The sequence below is a fragment of the Danio aesculapii genome, chromosome 20 (assembly GCF_903798145.1).
Source record: "Danio aesculapii chromosome 20, fDanAes4.1, whole genome shotgun sequence".
NCBI classification, from domain to species: Eukaryota; Metazoa; Chordata; class Actinopteri; order Cypriniformes; family Danionidae; genus Danio; species Danio aesculapii.
This window is the reverse complement of record NC_079454.1, coordinates 29,406,092-29,421,107: the sequence shown is the minus strand read 5'-3', so window position 1 is coordinate 29,421,107 and position 15,016 is coordinate 29,406,092. Positions and strand designations below refer to the sequence as shown.

General features: G+C 37.0%; 1 protein-coding gene across 1 annotated transcript; it reads right to left on the bottom strand.

Moving 5' to 3' along the window:
* Window positions 1-101: 101 nt before the first annotated feature.
* On the bottom strand, window positions 102-14,713 carry zfyve1 (zinc finger, FYVE domain containing 1). Its single transcript, XM_056480779.1, has 11 exons — window positions 13,376-14,713; window positions 11,401-11,905; window positions 10,605-10,819; window positions 10,270-10,376; window positions 9,147-9,255; window positions 8,947-9,044; window positions 7,176-7,293; window positions 6,924-7,094; window positions 6,655-6,835; window positions 3,779-3,895; window positions 102-2,205 (listed from the first exon to the last, which is right to left on the bottom strand). Exons 1-11 carry the CDS (start codon window positions 13,859-13,861, stop codon window positions 1,973-1,975), a joined length of 2,340 nt encoding a protein of 779 aa, XP_056336754.1. The 5' UTR covers window positions 13,862-14,713; the 3' UTR covers window positions 102-1,972.
* Window positions 14,714-15,016: the final 303 nt, after the last annotated feature.

Genomic DNA, 15,016 nt, shown 5'->3' with positions numbered 1-15,016 from the left:
AATGAGACAGGTTTGAAGCAGCATGAAGGTGAGTAAATGATCAGGCTTTCATTTTCCGGAACAAATATGCATTTATCAATGTTTACATGTTAGCCACACTCTTAGAGGTACTCAAGTTTAATTTAATTAGCATACAAGGTGCAAAGAACATAAAATGATATTCATGTTTCTTATGTCTGTGTCAGTCATGTCCAGTCATTCACGCATAATGCCTTTACATAACCTGATTCATCATGATGAAGGGTCATTTGGCCAAGAAAACAATATTATAGACTTATCATAACACAAAGCAGGGGCTAAGTAAGAGCAATTATCGTATGATATCATGAGATTTATGTGGATTGGCATCTATACAGAAGATGCAGAGCCACATTATTTGTGCGGTTTACCATGGCTTTGTGTTGAGAGTCACTATGCAGTTTGATTCGGCAACATTGGTAGTGATTCAACAAAAAAAAAAAAAGGTCTGTTTAAAAAATGTCAAACAAAAACATCCTGCTTAAGTACTTCCATTTAAAAATAAATGATAAAGGTCTTTCAATTATACTAAAGAACATTTGATAGTTTTGCAAGTTTACGTCAGATTCATAATAGGCTGCAACTAATAGAGGCAAACAAAAATGAAGCTAAAAACTACTCTAAGGTTCCTTGAGAACAAAGGAATGAAAAACCATAAGGACAATCTTGTTTTGTTTTTGTTTTTAAACATTTTAAAGCAAATTTATGAGGAAAATCTTTTGTGAAATTGAGCAACATAACATGGTAAACAATATTACTAATATTTGTGCACCGGTCTAGTGTATCCTGTAGAGGCTTTGTGTTAGCTGCCTTTACCCACAGGAAGGCCCACATGGATCTTCAATCAGAATTCCACATTTTGCACCCAAGCTCATTTTCTACCATGTTTAGAGTCAGAAATTAAATATTCCATTTAAGAGGCTGCTTTTTTTTTTTTTTTAATTGGTGTTAATCTTGCATATGATTAATCACTAAACTGCTGTATTAGCAACAAGCTTTTAAACATGTAAAAATTATACATAAAACGGGAGACAAACAAAACTGAGTATGGCTGCAATATTATGACAAATTATTGATTATTGCTTCTGGTATTCTAATAATGTTTAAGTGTTCATTAATAAATAAATAAAACATTTATACATATTACAGGCAAACATGTCGGCCCATGATATTAGTCTAGCACAAATTATAATTAACGAACCTGCAAAATAAATCTTAATTAGCACAGGTTACTAATTTGTTCACTTCAAGTAAATCGGGCACAAAATGTACTAAATCATGGATACATTTTTTCTGTTAAAATATAAATAATGGCACTAATTGATTTATTATAGCTACGATTTACTAAAACATGGAAACTAATTGATACATAGTGGCCAAAATAAATAAAAATGTGTGAAGGAATCAGTAAATCGTTGTTATACATTACATATTGCTGAAAATCTGAATCCAGGGCCACAATATATTTATTTTTTCCAATGTAACACACTTTTCAATAACCTTAAGGTTTCTTTATTTAACCGCAACACATTAATTCATTAATTTATTTTTACCCCATTATCTTGAATTTGTGGAGCATTTTTGCCACAAGCAGCCTGCTAATTTCTGACCCTAATTTAAACCCATTTTGCATTTTTCCATCTGGGCCTGCCCACGGGTAGCATATTGCATGGTAGACAAAAGATTGTCACGGGTTTGACATTTAATTTCCTGATAGATTTACCTTTAAAAAAAGAAAGAACAAAATACAGAGGCCATCACTGTTAAACAGCTTATGTAGAGTGCAGGAACATGACATGAATGAAGTGTTGGGACAAAAAGCAGAGATGTTCCTTCGATGTTTTCCGATAACCAATAGGATTTATTGGTTTGAGAGTAGTGCCTCCATCACAGTACTGAAGCACTGTGGCCACAGACGAGGGTGTCTTATAATGCGGAGTGACATATGCTTCTGCTAGAGCTCTCCAGATTTCTGGTTGCAGGTGATGCACACCCGCACAGGATGGTCCCAACCCCTGGAGGGCACGGCCCGTCGATCTGGGGAGCAGTCGTTGCATACTCCTTGTCCACATGCACGGCAGTGATGGATGGAGAGACGGGCGTTAAACTCACGCTGGCACTGGTTACAACAACGGATGTCTTGATCAGGGACCCAATACGCTGGACGAGCGGCATCTTTTACCAGACCTAGTAAAAGCACATTTATTAATATTTGTTTAAATAACTGTAATGAAATGTAAGTGTAATCCTTAAGACAAGAGAAAAGGTGAGTTAAATAAGCCAGTGGTTAAAAATTCATAAATTTGTAATGAACTGATATTCAACAGGGCCCCTGGACCTTTGTGTGAATTTTAATCTACTGTTGTCAAGGTTTGAAAAATACTTCGATTTTAGACAAAGTGCTTTGAATCTGCTTGGAAAAAGTTATTGTGTTGCTTTCATTATTTCCTAATAAATATGCAATGTTAATTAACCAAAAAAATGTATCTTTTGTCTGCACATGCCTGTATCATGATCATTTTGTCTTTTTTTTTAATCTTTGCCTTTTGAAATTAAAATAAATACTAATTTAAAATGAAAGATGACAAATTTTAGATGCGAGAAGGAATGATTGATTATTCTGTAAACCAGTGTTTGTCTACTTCTACTTCTGACTTGGTACATTTCTATAAAAATAGCTTGTCTCAAATAATAGATTCTGTGGCTCCTATAAGAACCTGCACTGTATCTTGTATCAGTGGTTCCCAACCCTTTTTTTGCCTGAGACCCCCTTTTCCCCCAGAAAATATTGTAAGGCCCCCCTTCACATTTAATTATAATATCGCTCGTATAAGTTTGCAGTAGGTATGTCAAAAAAAGACAGTTTGTTTGTTACTATATGTAGATATGTTTATGCACAAATAATAGCCTAATGTAAAATATGCAAGCAAAATGTCATGTCTATTACTTTTTACTGCTTGTATTTTTATGATGTGCTTGTGATATGCTGTAAGTTGTCCTTGAGTGCTTTAAAAGGTGCCTATAAATAAAACGTATTATTATTATTAACAAATCTTTTCAAAGACAGTAGAAAAACTCACTTAATTTTTACTTATTATTTCTGGCGATATAGTTAGCTTGTATAGGAAATGCTTCTTGACTTAAGAATTTTTAGATATTCAGACTAGAATTAAGGCGATGCGGTGGCGCAGTAGGTAGTGCTGTCGCCTCACAGCAAGAAGGTCGCTGGTTCGAGCCTCGGCTGGGTCAGTTGGCATTTCTGTGAGGAGTTTGCGTGTTCTCCCTGCGTTCGCCTGGGTTTCCTCTGGGTGCTCCGGTTTCCCCCACATTCCAAAGACATGCGGTACAGGTGAATTGAGTAGGCTAAATTGTCCGTAGTGTATGAGCGTGAATGAGTGTGTATGGGTGTTTCCCAGAGATGGCTTGCAGCTGGAAGGTCATCTGCTGCGTAAAACATGTGCTGGATAAGTTGGCGGTTCACTCCGCTGTGGCGACCCCGGATTAATAAACATGACTAAGCCGAAAAGAAAATGAATGAATGAATGAATGAATGAGACTAGAAATAAGACAAAAACTTTTAAGTAAGAAAAATATTTTTTGCTGTGTGTAAAATACACCTGGAAAATGCTTGAAATGTGGTTCAATTTGACTTCAGAAAAGGTGTAAGAACCCTAACAAATTTTCCAGTGTCAATTTGTATTCATACAGTCATTCTGTTTTCATAGGTTTGTAAAATGGTAAAATCCGACAAAGTACTCACCGAGAGGGATGTCTATGGCTGTGACCACTGCTCCTAATGTGTTCTGAACCGCTTCTCCAACCTTCCTGGCGATCAGAGTGCCTCCTTCCTCCTCTTCTAATGCAGCGTCCAGTAGTTCTGTGTGAGGTTTGATAGCAGTCATTATTATGGGTTGCAACTTTGTCACACATTCATCAACACTTTTATTAGTTACACCTTGCTTTAGTGTTGGCTTGAACCCCCTTTTGCTATCTGAACTGCCTTAATTCTTCATGGCAAAGATTCATAAAGAGTTATTGGCCAATATTGTCATGACAGCATGCGGTAGTTGCTGAGTCCATCATGCAAATCTCCAATTTCAGCACATCCCAAAGGTGCTCTGTTGGATTGAGATCTGGTAACTGTGGAGATCTTGAAGATGATGGAGAGTTCACAACAACTCAAAGATGTCTTGAGCTTTGCGATATGGTGCATTATCCTGCTGGAAATATCCAAACGGGGAACAATGATCACACAAGGATGGACTTGGTCAGCAACAATACTCAGGTAGGCTTTGGCATTTAAATGCTGCTTAATTTGTATCAATGTCCTAAAGAAATATCCAAAACAAATGATTATTAACACAAGGGTAGTATGGATTTATGATTTCATGTTGTTTTTGCCAAATCTGGTCCTACCATCTTAAAGACTCTTTAAAGTTGAAAGCGAGCCTCATCAGACCAGGCAAGTTTTTTACTCAAGGTTTTACTGTTTGATTTTGGTGAATCTGTGTGAATTGTAAGCTCATGTTTTGTGTTGTCAGCTGAAAGGAGTGCCACCGGTGTGCCTTCTGCTGCTGTAGCTCATCTGCTTCAAGGTTAGGTGTGTTGTATGTACAGAGATGCTCTTCTGCAGACCTTAGTTGTAACAACTGCTTACTTGAGTTGCTGTTTACATTAAAGCATAGTTTTGTTACAGTTACGATTGCCAAATAGCATCTTCGAAAAATTCGATTTATCAAACCCCTCTCATAGGACCATTACACAAGCAGTAGACAGTAAGAACATTTGTCAGCAAAATATGCGCATGCCCATTGAGTGTGAATAGTCATGTATCGTGTTTTAGGCTGTATCGTGTGGAAGGAGATAATAAAAACTTAATAAAAATGTAAATCTGAACCATTTAATAAAAATATATCGCACTAGTATGAACGGCACCTGAACTATTGTGAACAAAACCTTTCTATCAGACGAACCTCCTCTGACTTCTGCATTGTCACCTACAGAACTGACGCTCATTGAATATCTTCTCTTTTCAAAGCATTCTCTGTAAATCTTAGAAATGGTTGTACGTGAAAATCCAGTTTATCAGCAGTTTCTGAAATATTTATATCTGTCTGTCTGGTATCACAATTCATGCCATGTTCAAATCACCCTTCGTCCCCATTGTGATACTTGTGATGTATTTGAGCAGATCATCTTGACCATGGCTGTTTCTCAATTCCATGAAGGTAGAGAACGGACACACGTTCTTCTGAAGCCCGGTCTTGTCAAGTGACCTCGGAGGAACAAACTCGGGAGACTGCTGCATTCTTCCCGATGGTCACGTGACCTTCACATGCTTTTAATGGAAAATGATTTAAACATTACAGCAGTCATACAACGATTTACTGTTTTCCCCTTTTGGCAATATTTACCAAGGGTGTAAAATTAGCATGGACGGAGGGGACGTGTCCCCACCAATATCCACAGATTATTAAAATGTCCCCATCAATAATTTAATCGCCTCCAAAATAAAATAATGCTTTGTCGAAATTTTCCAGTCAGGCTTACTGTGCAAGACTCAGGTGAAAGATGGACATAAGCAGCTACATTTAAAAGAAAAGTTTCAGTCACTTGAAGTCCAGTTCACTACAAGTCCATTATAATAGTAACCATGGATGTGTAACCATGGATTAATAAAAATTTTGTTTCGATTTTGGCCTTCACGATGATTATGAAAAACCAACAATCGAGATAAAATAGTTATTGTGTCATATGCTTGTTTAATAATGTTTTATTACTAATTGTATTTGATTTATTTATTTATTTAATTTTTTTTTTTATTAAGTGCAAAATAGAACATATGCCGTTTTGTTTGCATGCTCAGAGAAGGAAAAGAACATGGATATGTAAAGTCATCTTTTAAAGTGCATAGATGGCAATATTATACTAGCAAAAATGTGTTCAAATGCGGTGGTAATTGATTATTCACAAATAAGCCCTCAGTAAATGGAAGTCTTTAATAAACTACTTTTTTTGTCAGACATTCCTTTAACTTACATTTTAAATGTGAAGTTGCATTTAAATTTTACAATTGGGGGGTTGATGTCAAATTACGTCGCCACCAATATCAAAAGCAAATCTTCGCCCTTGATATATACTGTATAAAAACCTTACAAATATACATTGCACAATACAAATAAAACTAATTTTAATACAAATTTCAGCAAAAAAAACAACCTTAATGTGTTTGTGCCTTTATTAAGACTTTCATGATAATGTTTACTTTCACCGTGTCATTTAGGGGAAACTCCTGAGGTAAATAAGTGTCATCTCTGAACTTTAATAATAGTTCTATATAAAATGCTGCACTTCCCACCTTCTTTATTCAGCCTCAATGACTTCTGGGACTTCTCGATCGAGTTTTGCGGTCCTCCGTTTTTGCGGTCTTGAGTTTTGGAACTGAACTTTGGCAGTTGATGATGGCGTTACACGAGAACACGAAGACGCAAGATCGCTGAAGAACGCTTATTGAGAAGCAGCCCTCGTCTACATGTGTAAATTCATTGAATCATGCCATTGGCTGACTACATATTTGCATTAATGAGCAGTTGAACAGGAGTACCCAATAAAGTGTCCATTCAGTTTGTACTGTACCTTCTGAGATGCCTCTGTTCTGAAAACAGGCGTCACAGACTCGTACAGGTGCCAGTCCCCAGCCTCTCTCAGGTACTGGGCGCGTCTTAGAAGAGCAACCATCACAGAAACCTTCTCCACAAGCTCGACAGTGGTGCTTTGTGTCATTATCCTCGAACCCCGCTCCACATTTATAACATCTCTAGAAAACAAATATACCCTTGCTTTAGTAAAGACTTCTTCTGTTCGTTGGAAAAAGCACATTACAAAAAAATGTCTTTGAAACTCACATGGATGAGAGAATTGGGCTTCCAGTAGGCAGGGGCAATCTGGTCCGTTAACCAAGCGGTCACGGCTTTGGCAGGCTTGACGCTGAGCTCTGATACAGACTGAGCCATATAGTTCACACCATCCAGCAGCCTCTGTGCGGCGTTGTTGTTGTCCTTCAGGAATTTGTCAGACTGAGACACAAAGATGAAAGTGAGCAAACCTCTGTATTTAAATGAAAGAACAGTGAGGTAAAAGCAGCTGATTTCACTCACCCCTGGCCAGACGTGCTGGATCTCAGTACGAACCACTGTATCAACAGGGTCCTGGTTCCCATACCAGTATTGCCTACTTCTATAGATCACTGAACAGTTCGGACACTCAATCACATATCTACAAAGATAAAAACTATTCGGTCAGGTCGGTGTGCATAAAGGTCTGTTTACATGCAGTTGAAGTCAGAATTATTAGCCCCCTTTTGATTTTTTTTTTATTCTGTTTTAAATATTTTCCAAATAATGCTTAACAGAGCAAGGAAATGTTCACAGTATGTCTCTGATAATATTTTTTCTTCTGGAAAAAGTCAATTTGGTTTTTTTTTTCCGGCTAGAATAAAAGCAGTTTTTAATTTTAAACACCATTTTAGGGTCAAAATTATTAGCCCCTTTAAGCAATATATTTTTTTGATAGTCTACAGAACAAACCATCATTATACAATAACTTGCCTAATTACCCTAATCTTATTAACCTAGTTAAGCCTCTAAATGTCCCTTTAAGCTGTACAGAAGTGTCTTGAAAAATATCTAGTCAAATATTATTTAGTCATCATGGCAAAGATAAAATAAATCAGTTATTAGAAATGAGTTATTACAACTATTATGTTTAGAAATGTGTTGAAAAAAATCTGTAACCCTTCACAATAAGGTTCATTAGTTAATGCATTTACTAACATGAAGAAATCATGAACAACACTTGTACAGCATTTATTAATCATAATTGAACATTTACTAATGCATTATTAACATCCAAGTCAATGCTTGTTAACATTAGTTAATGCACCGTGAGTTAACATGAACTAACAATGAACAACTGTATTTTCATTTACTAACGTTTACTAACATGAACAAATACTGTAGTAAATGTATTGTTCATTGTTTGTTCATGTTAGTAAATGCATTAATTAACATTAACTAATGAACCTTATTGTAAAGTGTGACCAAAAAAAATCTTCTCTCCGTTAAACAGAAATTGGGGGAAAAAATAAAAGGGGAGCTAATAATTCTGACTTCAACTGTATAATATTATGATGCATTTTGGTCACTCAGATCACAAGTATACTAGGGAGAAACATTTACACTAAGTGCTTTAATGACTTTTCGCAATAATTTGAAGGCAAAGTATATGGCTGGGTGTGTTTAAGGTGCTTTTTCTCATCTGTGATTGCAAGATAAGCTCATGCAGTTTACATATGAGCAGAAAGTGGGGTAAAATGGACAAGGACACACTGAACAGCAAATTTTGTTTCGATTTGTTACGAAACAATGAACAGATTAAATTAGCATTGTACTTTTTAAACTTTTGAAGGCTTCAAAATAAACAAGCTCGATCTTATGGGGAAACATAAATATTTTAGATTTTCTTAGAAAAGTGGCTAATCATCATCATCTTCATTATCATCATCATCATATAAATTCATACAATTGCATTTGCATGAAAACCCCACCCCTAACCATACTCCTCATTGGGGGATGAGCAAATTGTACATAAATGTATGAATGAGATCATACAAATTAATACAAATGCCCACTTTATAAAAAAAGCTACAAATTACTGTGAGATTTGCATTGAAATAAACATGCAAATAGACCATTTATTTGAGCATAAAGTTAAACAAATTCTTTAATGTTTAAAATTTAGCTCAGTAGAGGGAAATTAGGTGGCTATATCGTGGCTACCTTGATTGTGTGTGGATTAACATACACAAATCCTATATTAACTAATCTTAATTTTCTTCTTTTATAGCTATAATCCAGTAACAGGACTCACCCAGACCAGGCATATATAGCCAAACCAAACCAAGGTGAATCAGAAGATGCCGTCGTCTTTGGAACCACAATCACCTCTTTGCCGCTCTCATAACAAGCCTTGAATAGCAGGTAAATACACATAATGTCAGAGCTGCGCAGTGACAGATCATGTGTAGTTGTATGGTCAGAAAAGCATGCATTTCATTGTTTACAACCTACCTTGCAGGTGTAGATGCGATTGTCATAGTGGGCTGAATAGCGGCAGCGGTGTTTAGCCTCATGCACCACACCCTCTCGTAGGTGATTCATGCTGTTTTTACAGCCTGAGCTGAAAAAAAAGAAAAAAAAGACACCCAAAGTATTAGAATTACTTTTGTTTAACTATGCATTTCAGAGAGCTTACATGCAAGGAATTTTCCACCTGCATTACAGGGAACATGTCTAAATAGTAGTTTAGGCACCACAGTGGCGCCACACCAATATTTAAATTCCACTAAAATTATTATATGGACTTTCTGAATAGACCAAAAATCTAAAAGAACTTCCCTCTGTTATCTGAATATTATATATATATATATATATATATATATATATATATATATATAGACCATTTCAATTTGGTCATCTCATTGGCCCATGAACATTTCCTGCTTGTTATCAAACTATTTCTTAACTGTATCAAGAGGCAATTTAATCATAACTAATGTTAAAAAAAGATGTCATAATATTATTTATCAACATGTGGCTCTTTTTGGATTCACGGAAGCTATAAAAATAAAAACTATAAAACAGGAAATACGTTGTGACCATTGTTTTTGTGTACGTCCCTCAAAATGGTCTACAGAATAATATATATATAGTTTGATTCACCAGGACTGCATTATATTGATCAAAAGGGAAGACAGGATGTTTCTAAACATTAAAGAATTAAAACATCAACTAAAAAGGTAAACTGTTTTCAGCATTGATAACGATATAAAGTTATTCTTGTGCAGTCAGCAAATCAACATGTAATGATTTATTAAGGTTTAAGTCATTGAAGATTGGAATAATGACTGCTGAGAGTTTATTTAGCTGTCATGACAGTTTTTTTTTCATGTAAATATGTGTTACATGTAATTGTAATTATTAAAAATGTTATTGTTTCACTGTAATTATTAATCAAATGATGCAGCCTTTCTGACAATACAAGATTTTAAGGACACTTAAACATTAATAAGAAAAATTTTAATTACAGCTTCAAACTTTTGAACTATCAAGCATGCATGCAGTTTATTGTGAGTGCTGCTTTTTATAAAGCTAAACCAATTTGGAATCAGGATCTGCATTACTCCTGACTTACCCACAGCTAAGGCAGATGCTGGAGCAGGTAAAGTATTCATCTGGAAAGAAAGAGTTGCTAGCCAGATGCTCATCAGGAATCTCTCCACTGAAGCACTCACTCAAAGCCTTGAAAACAAGAGCTTGATCAGTCACAGACTGTGATACATTAAGATTTTCAACCGTTAACACCACACAAATGTCTTCAGAATATATCAAGGCCAAGATTTACATTTTTTAGATGTAAAGTCAGAAAAAACCTTTGTAAATAAAAAAACGATTAAAAAATGTATGCCCTCTGCAGAAAAGTAGCTGAAGAGGTTCATATTATTTTAATACATTAAGGAAATGAATTACCTGCAGGGCTTTATGAATGACACCGGCAGAGCGTGGAGATCTGGTAGAGTTGTTGTCTAACTGCTGCTCGACGCTGCGCAGCAGGCCACTGAAGTCAGTCGGGGGATTGTGAGTACGAGTGCCCCGGTACTGAATAGAGCTGAATGCTTCTGGAAAGAGGCCAAGCTTTCTGAAACGTTCTTGAAGAAGCCGCTCAGCTGATTCTGATGGCTTGTCTACAGTTCAAAAGAGAGAGACAGATAGGTATTAACGGAATAGTTTGGCCAAAAATTAACATTTACTGTTAACTTACTCATACCTTCGGCCAATAAAAGATTCCAGTGAATTTTATTCTTCAGTAGAACATTAAAGAAGTTTTTTTATCAGCTGAAACTGTGGTCCTTGGTGATTTATAAAATGTAAGTCAATAGTTACTAGCACTTTGAGGGTCAAAAAAATCTGGACCACAAGCTAACATGATGTAACAATTTAGCAAATAATGTTGGGTTTCTTGACCAGACTGATTGTTTCTCTTTATATAACCTCAATTTGTCATAATAAGCCACAGGTATTCATTTTGTTTTGCTTATAGATGTTTTTTTTACTCTCAAAAGTGTCTGTCACCAATGACTTGCATTTTATGAATCACCAAGGAGACCATTTTTAAGTACAAAATGGATGGCATAAGGGTGAGTACATTTTTACATCTTTATTTTTTGTTTGTCTTTGTGTATTAATCTTTTTTCAGTGTAATTCCTAATCTGATTAAATTAGACATGCTGTAAAATGGAAATCAGCTAAAACAGATTGTACTGACCTGAGCCTAATAACTTTGTGTGGACTGTCTCATGAAAGATTATTACGGCAGGACCCAGTGTAGAAAGGGGCACATCCAAACCACATCGCGCAGTTGTGGCTTTCAGTTCCTTTGTAAAATGCTTAAGATATGCGTCTGACGCATCCCCAAGAAACTTGAAAAGATCATCATGGAGCCGGTCAGCGTGTGTCCGATAGATAACGAGATCTGACACGGCAAGCACCTTCAGGAGGAGACGGGTTCTTTGTCCTTGGTTGGTTCCTGCCCCCAGGAGTCCCTCTGTGTCAACAACCACCACCTTATGCACAGGGTCCATTGCTGCCCACACTCCAACGGTGCAGGACTCTTGGGTTGGGGAAGTCTTAAATACTTCACGACCCAGAAAGAAAGTGTGATTGAGGGTGTGCGATTTGCCTTCTCCGGTGTTGCCGAAAATGGACACCACCTTCAAGAGCTCTTCGGGTCTGCAGCCTAATTTCCGCACAAAATCTTCATCGTTCTTCACCTATACAGGTTGGGGAAACAGTTATGTTGATTATTATATCTGCATTAAGCTACATTCACTTTACTCAGAAAAAAAGATTAATATGCACTTATTGTTTACTCAAACCATACGGAACACACAAAAAAACATGTATTTTGAAGATTACTGGAAATTTACCACCATTTTTCAGGGCTTTACTTGTTTCACATCTCTGAGTTTCTTTCATAAAAAGATATTTTGAATAAAGCTGGAAACCTGTAACCACTGACTTCATAGTATTTGTATATCCTACTATGGAAGTCAATGGTTAACAGTTTTCAGCTTTCTATAAAACACCTTATTTTGTGTTCAACATAAAGTATTGTAAAGGTTTGTAAACTTGAGGGTGAGTGCATTTTAATTTGTGTCAACTATCCCTTTAATGGGTGAACTGTCCCTATTTTACTTGTGCAAATTAAATTGTATTCAACCAAAAATGTTAATCATTTTGTTAATAATAAGCCATTTCCCTTGAGCATTTATGAATGTACTAGAGCAACTTTTGGTTGCCTCATTGTGCATGGCATTGTAGAATCACTCTTCTCCATTTCCCATATAGAAAGTGTTAAAATATTAATAGGATAGTTCACTCAAAACTGCAAATTCTGTCATCATATATTGTCCATTCATGTCACAAACCTGTTTGAGTTTCTTTTTTTCTGTTGACTACAAAAGAATGAAGGAAACTTTTAACCACTGACTTCCATAGTATTTGTTTTTACTATGGAAGTCAATAGTTACAAGTTTCTTGAGGGCTTTTTTAGGACTTTGTTTGTTTCAAACCTTTAAGAGTTTCATTCTTCTGTTAATTTAGATATTGAAGAACGTTTTTTTTTTTACATTTCTCAAAATATCTTATAAAATAACCCATAAAATGTCAGAACAACGTTTGTGGTGGGTAAATAGTGATTAAACTTATTTTTTACTCCCTTTAGTCATCCATGTGCTCATATGTGCCTCTTTGCAGTCTTTATGTGCTCCACACAGATTCTACCCGACAGTTAAATGGCACTACGTCACAAATGTGTGGATGAAAGGCCACAAGTTTTTAGGGTGCCTTTTGGATTTGAGCATTTTTAGAATTGAAAAGAGATTTTTCAAGTGCTCCCTTTGCATCCTTTATGCACACTTCTGCCAAGGACCTACTAAGGTGACTCACTCATCTATCCAAAATGAAAAGTGCCATTATTTCACCATATTCAGATTTATAGTAAGACCACAAGGTGCCATTTGGGACTAGGCTTATAAGTGAATCCCAACTTCTTTTGTAACAAGCTGTTTTTAGCCTGTTACTTTGTAGAGAAGTTTGTAATTTTGTGTGCAGACCATATAAAAGAAGACTCCAATCAAAAAGCTTCATGTCTGTGCTCATTGACAAATTAGCCAATCAAATCTTTGGAGCAGAGCTGACTTGTGTATAAAAGAAAAAGCTTCAAGTAAAAGTTGAAGTACCTGCATGTCTTCCTTTTCATCCACTAGAAGAAAGCTGGTGACTTTCTCCAGCTTGGCTTTGAGCTCATCCAGCTGCTCGTCTCCGGTGCTGCAGTTGTTCTCCGGCGGTTTACAGGGAGGAGGGTACGCAGTGAGAGGGTGCTTTCTTTTACTGACCCCGCTGTGAGTCCGTTTTTGACAGTCCAAGCACAGGTTGATTTTGCACCCCTGACATCGGACTACTGCTCTCAGCCGACCGCCGTTCGGCACCCCTCCATCACCTTTGCACGAATCGCAATAGGGTACGTGGCCAGGTGCGATTCGGATCCTGTCGTGGTTCCTCATGCGGTCCTGACGGTGGAGCTCCAGCTCGCAGCGGATGCACTGAAGGCTGCCGCATTCGTCGCACTCGAAGGCGGCCTCGTCCGAGCCACCGCAGGCGTAGCTCTCCTGACAAACCAGAACGCCGTTCAGCCCCTTCTCCGCCGACGAGCCCTGGCCGCTCATTATATGTCCAAATATAATAGCGAGGTAACGGAGGCAAACGAACTTAAACGGAAATTTCTCTGAAAGTTAACCAACTACAGCAGAGAGTAACCTAAATGTACAATCAACTACTGACACGCTATATAATACCTCATAGATCATGCATTTAACGTCCCAAACAATATATCTCACTCGTTGGCCGTGAATTTCATTGGAATTCAAAATGTAATGTCAAATTATGACACTGGCTTAAAATCAAATATTCAATATGAACTATAAATAGATCAGTTGACATCCGTATAGCACTGGCACTAGGACAGACTTGTCGAGTCTTCTGACTGATTTAAAATTCTTCAAGCGGTCTAAACTGACAATATACAAGCCATAAGCACCGAAATGTTTGTATTGGCAGGCGTAAACACTGAGAAAACGGCTACATTCGAGTGTTGTTATCGCCCTGGGCTTTTGTTACTCAAGCTAGCTAAGATTAGCATACGTGACTGGAAAATCTCCTCCAGTTTCAAAGACTAAATACTAGTGGGGTTAGAAAATATGACTTCTGTATCTGAATTAATAATGGTTTAGTATCGTACAGGCTGTCCTTAAAGTATGTTCACCCAACAACACACACTGATCAACACAGCTTTGACCGAACAAAACAAGCTGATTTCGAGCCAGAATCACACCGCAGTTTTCAACAAACGAGCTGCTGAACTCCCTCAAACATCGCACACGACAACGACTCTGTCATAAACACAAAAATAATAAGCCGGTTGATGAGAAGATAACTGTTTTGCCCACCAGCTTGTAAAATGATTCCCCTCCCCGGTAGATTCGGGTGAATGTTGTTGCCAGGTCAGATCAGCTGATCGGCTTGTTTTCACTGGAGCGGCAGTCGAAGGTTACCGACCGCAGGGGCTGATGGGAAATGCAGTCCGGTCTCATGCATATCCAAAAGGATCGATAATGGAATGGGGAGAGGTCAACTGAAATATATTTCCAAAAACAAAATGGTGGTAGAGCACAATTTATGGGAACCTATGTGGGGCGCAGTAAGAAGTGGTCACATGTAATGCTAAATTAAATGTTTTTTGATGTAGGCTACATTTATTAGGTAGATTTTATCCTTACGTGGCTGGTGACAAAGACACTAAAATGTAAAATACTTATCATTTT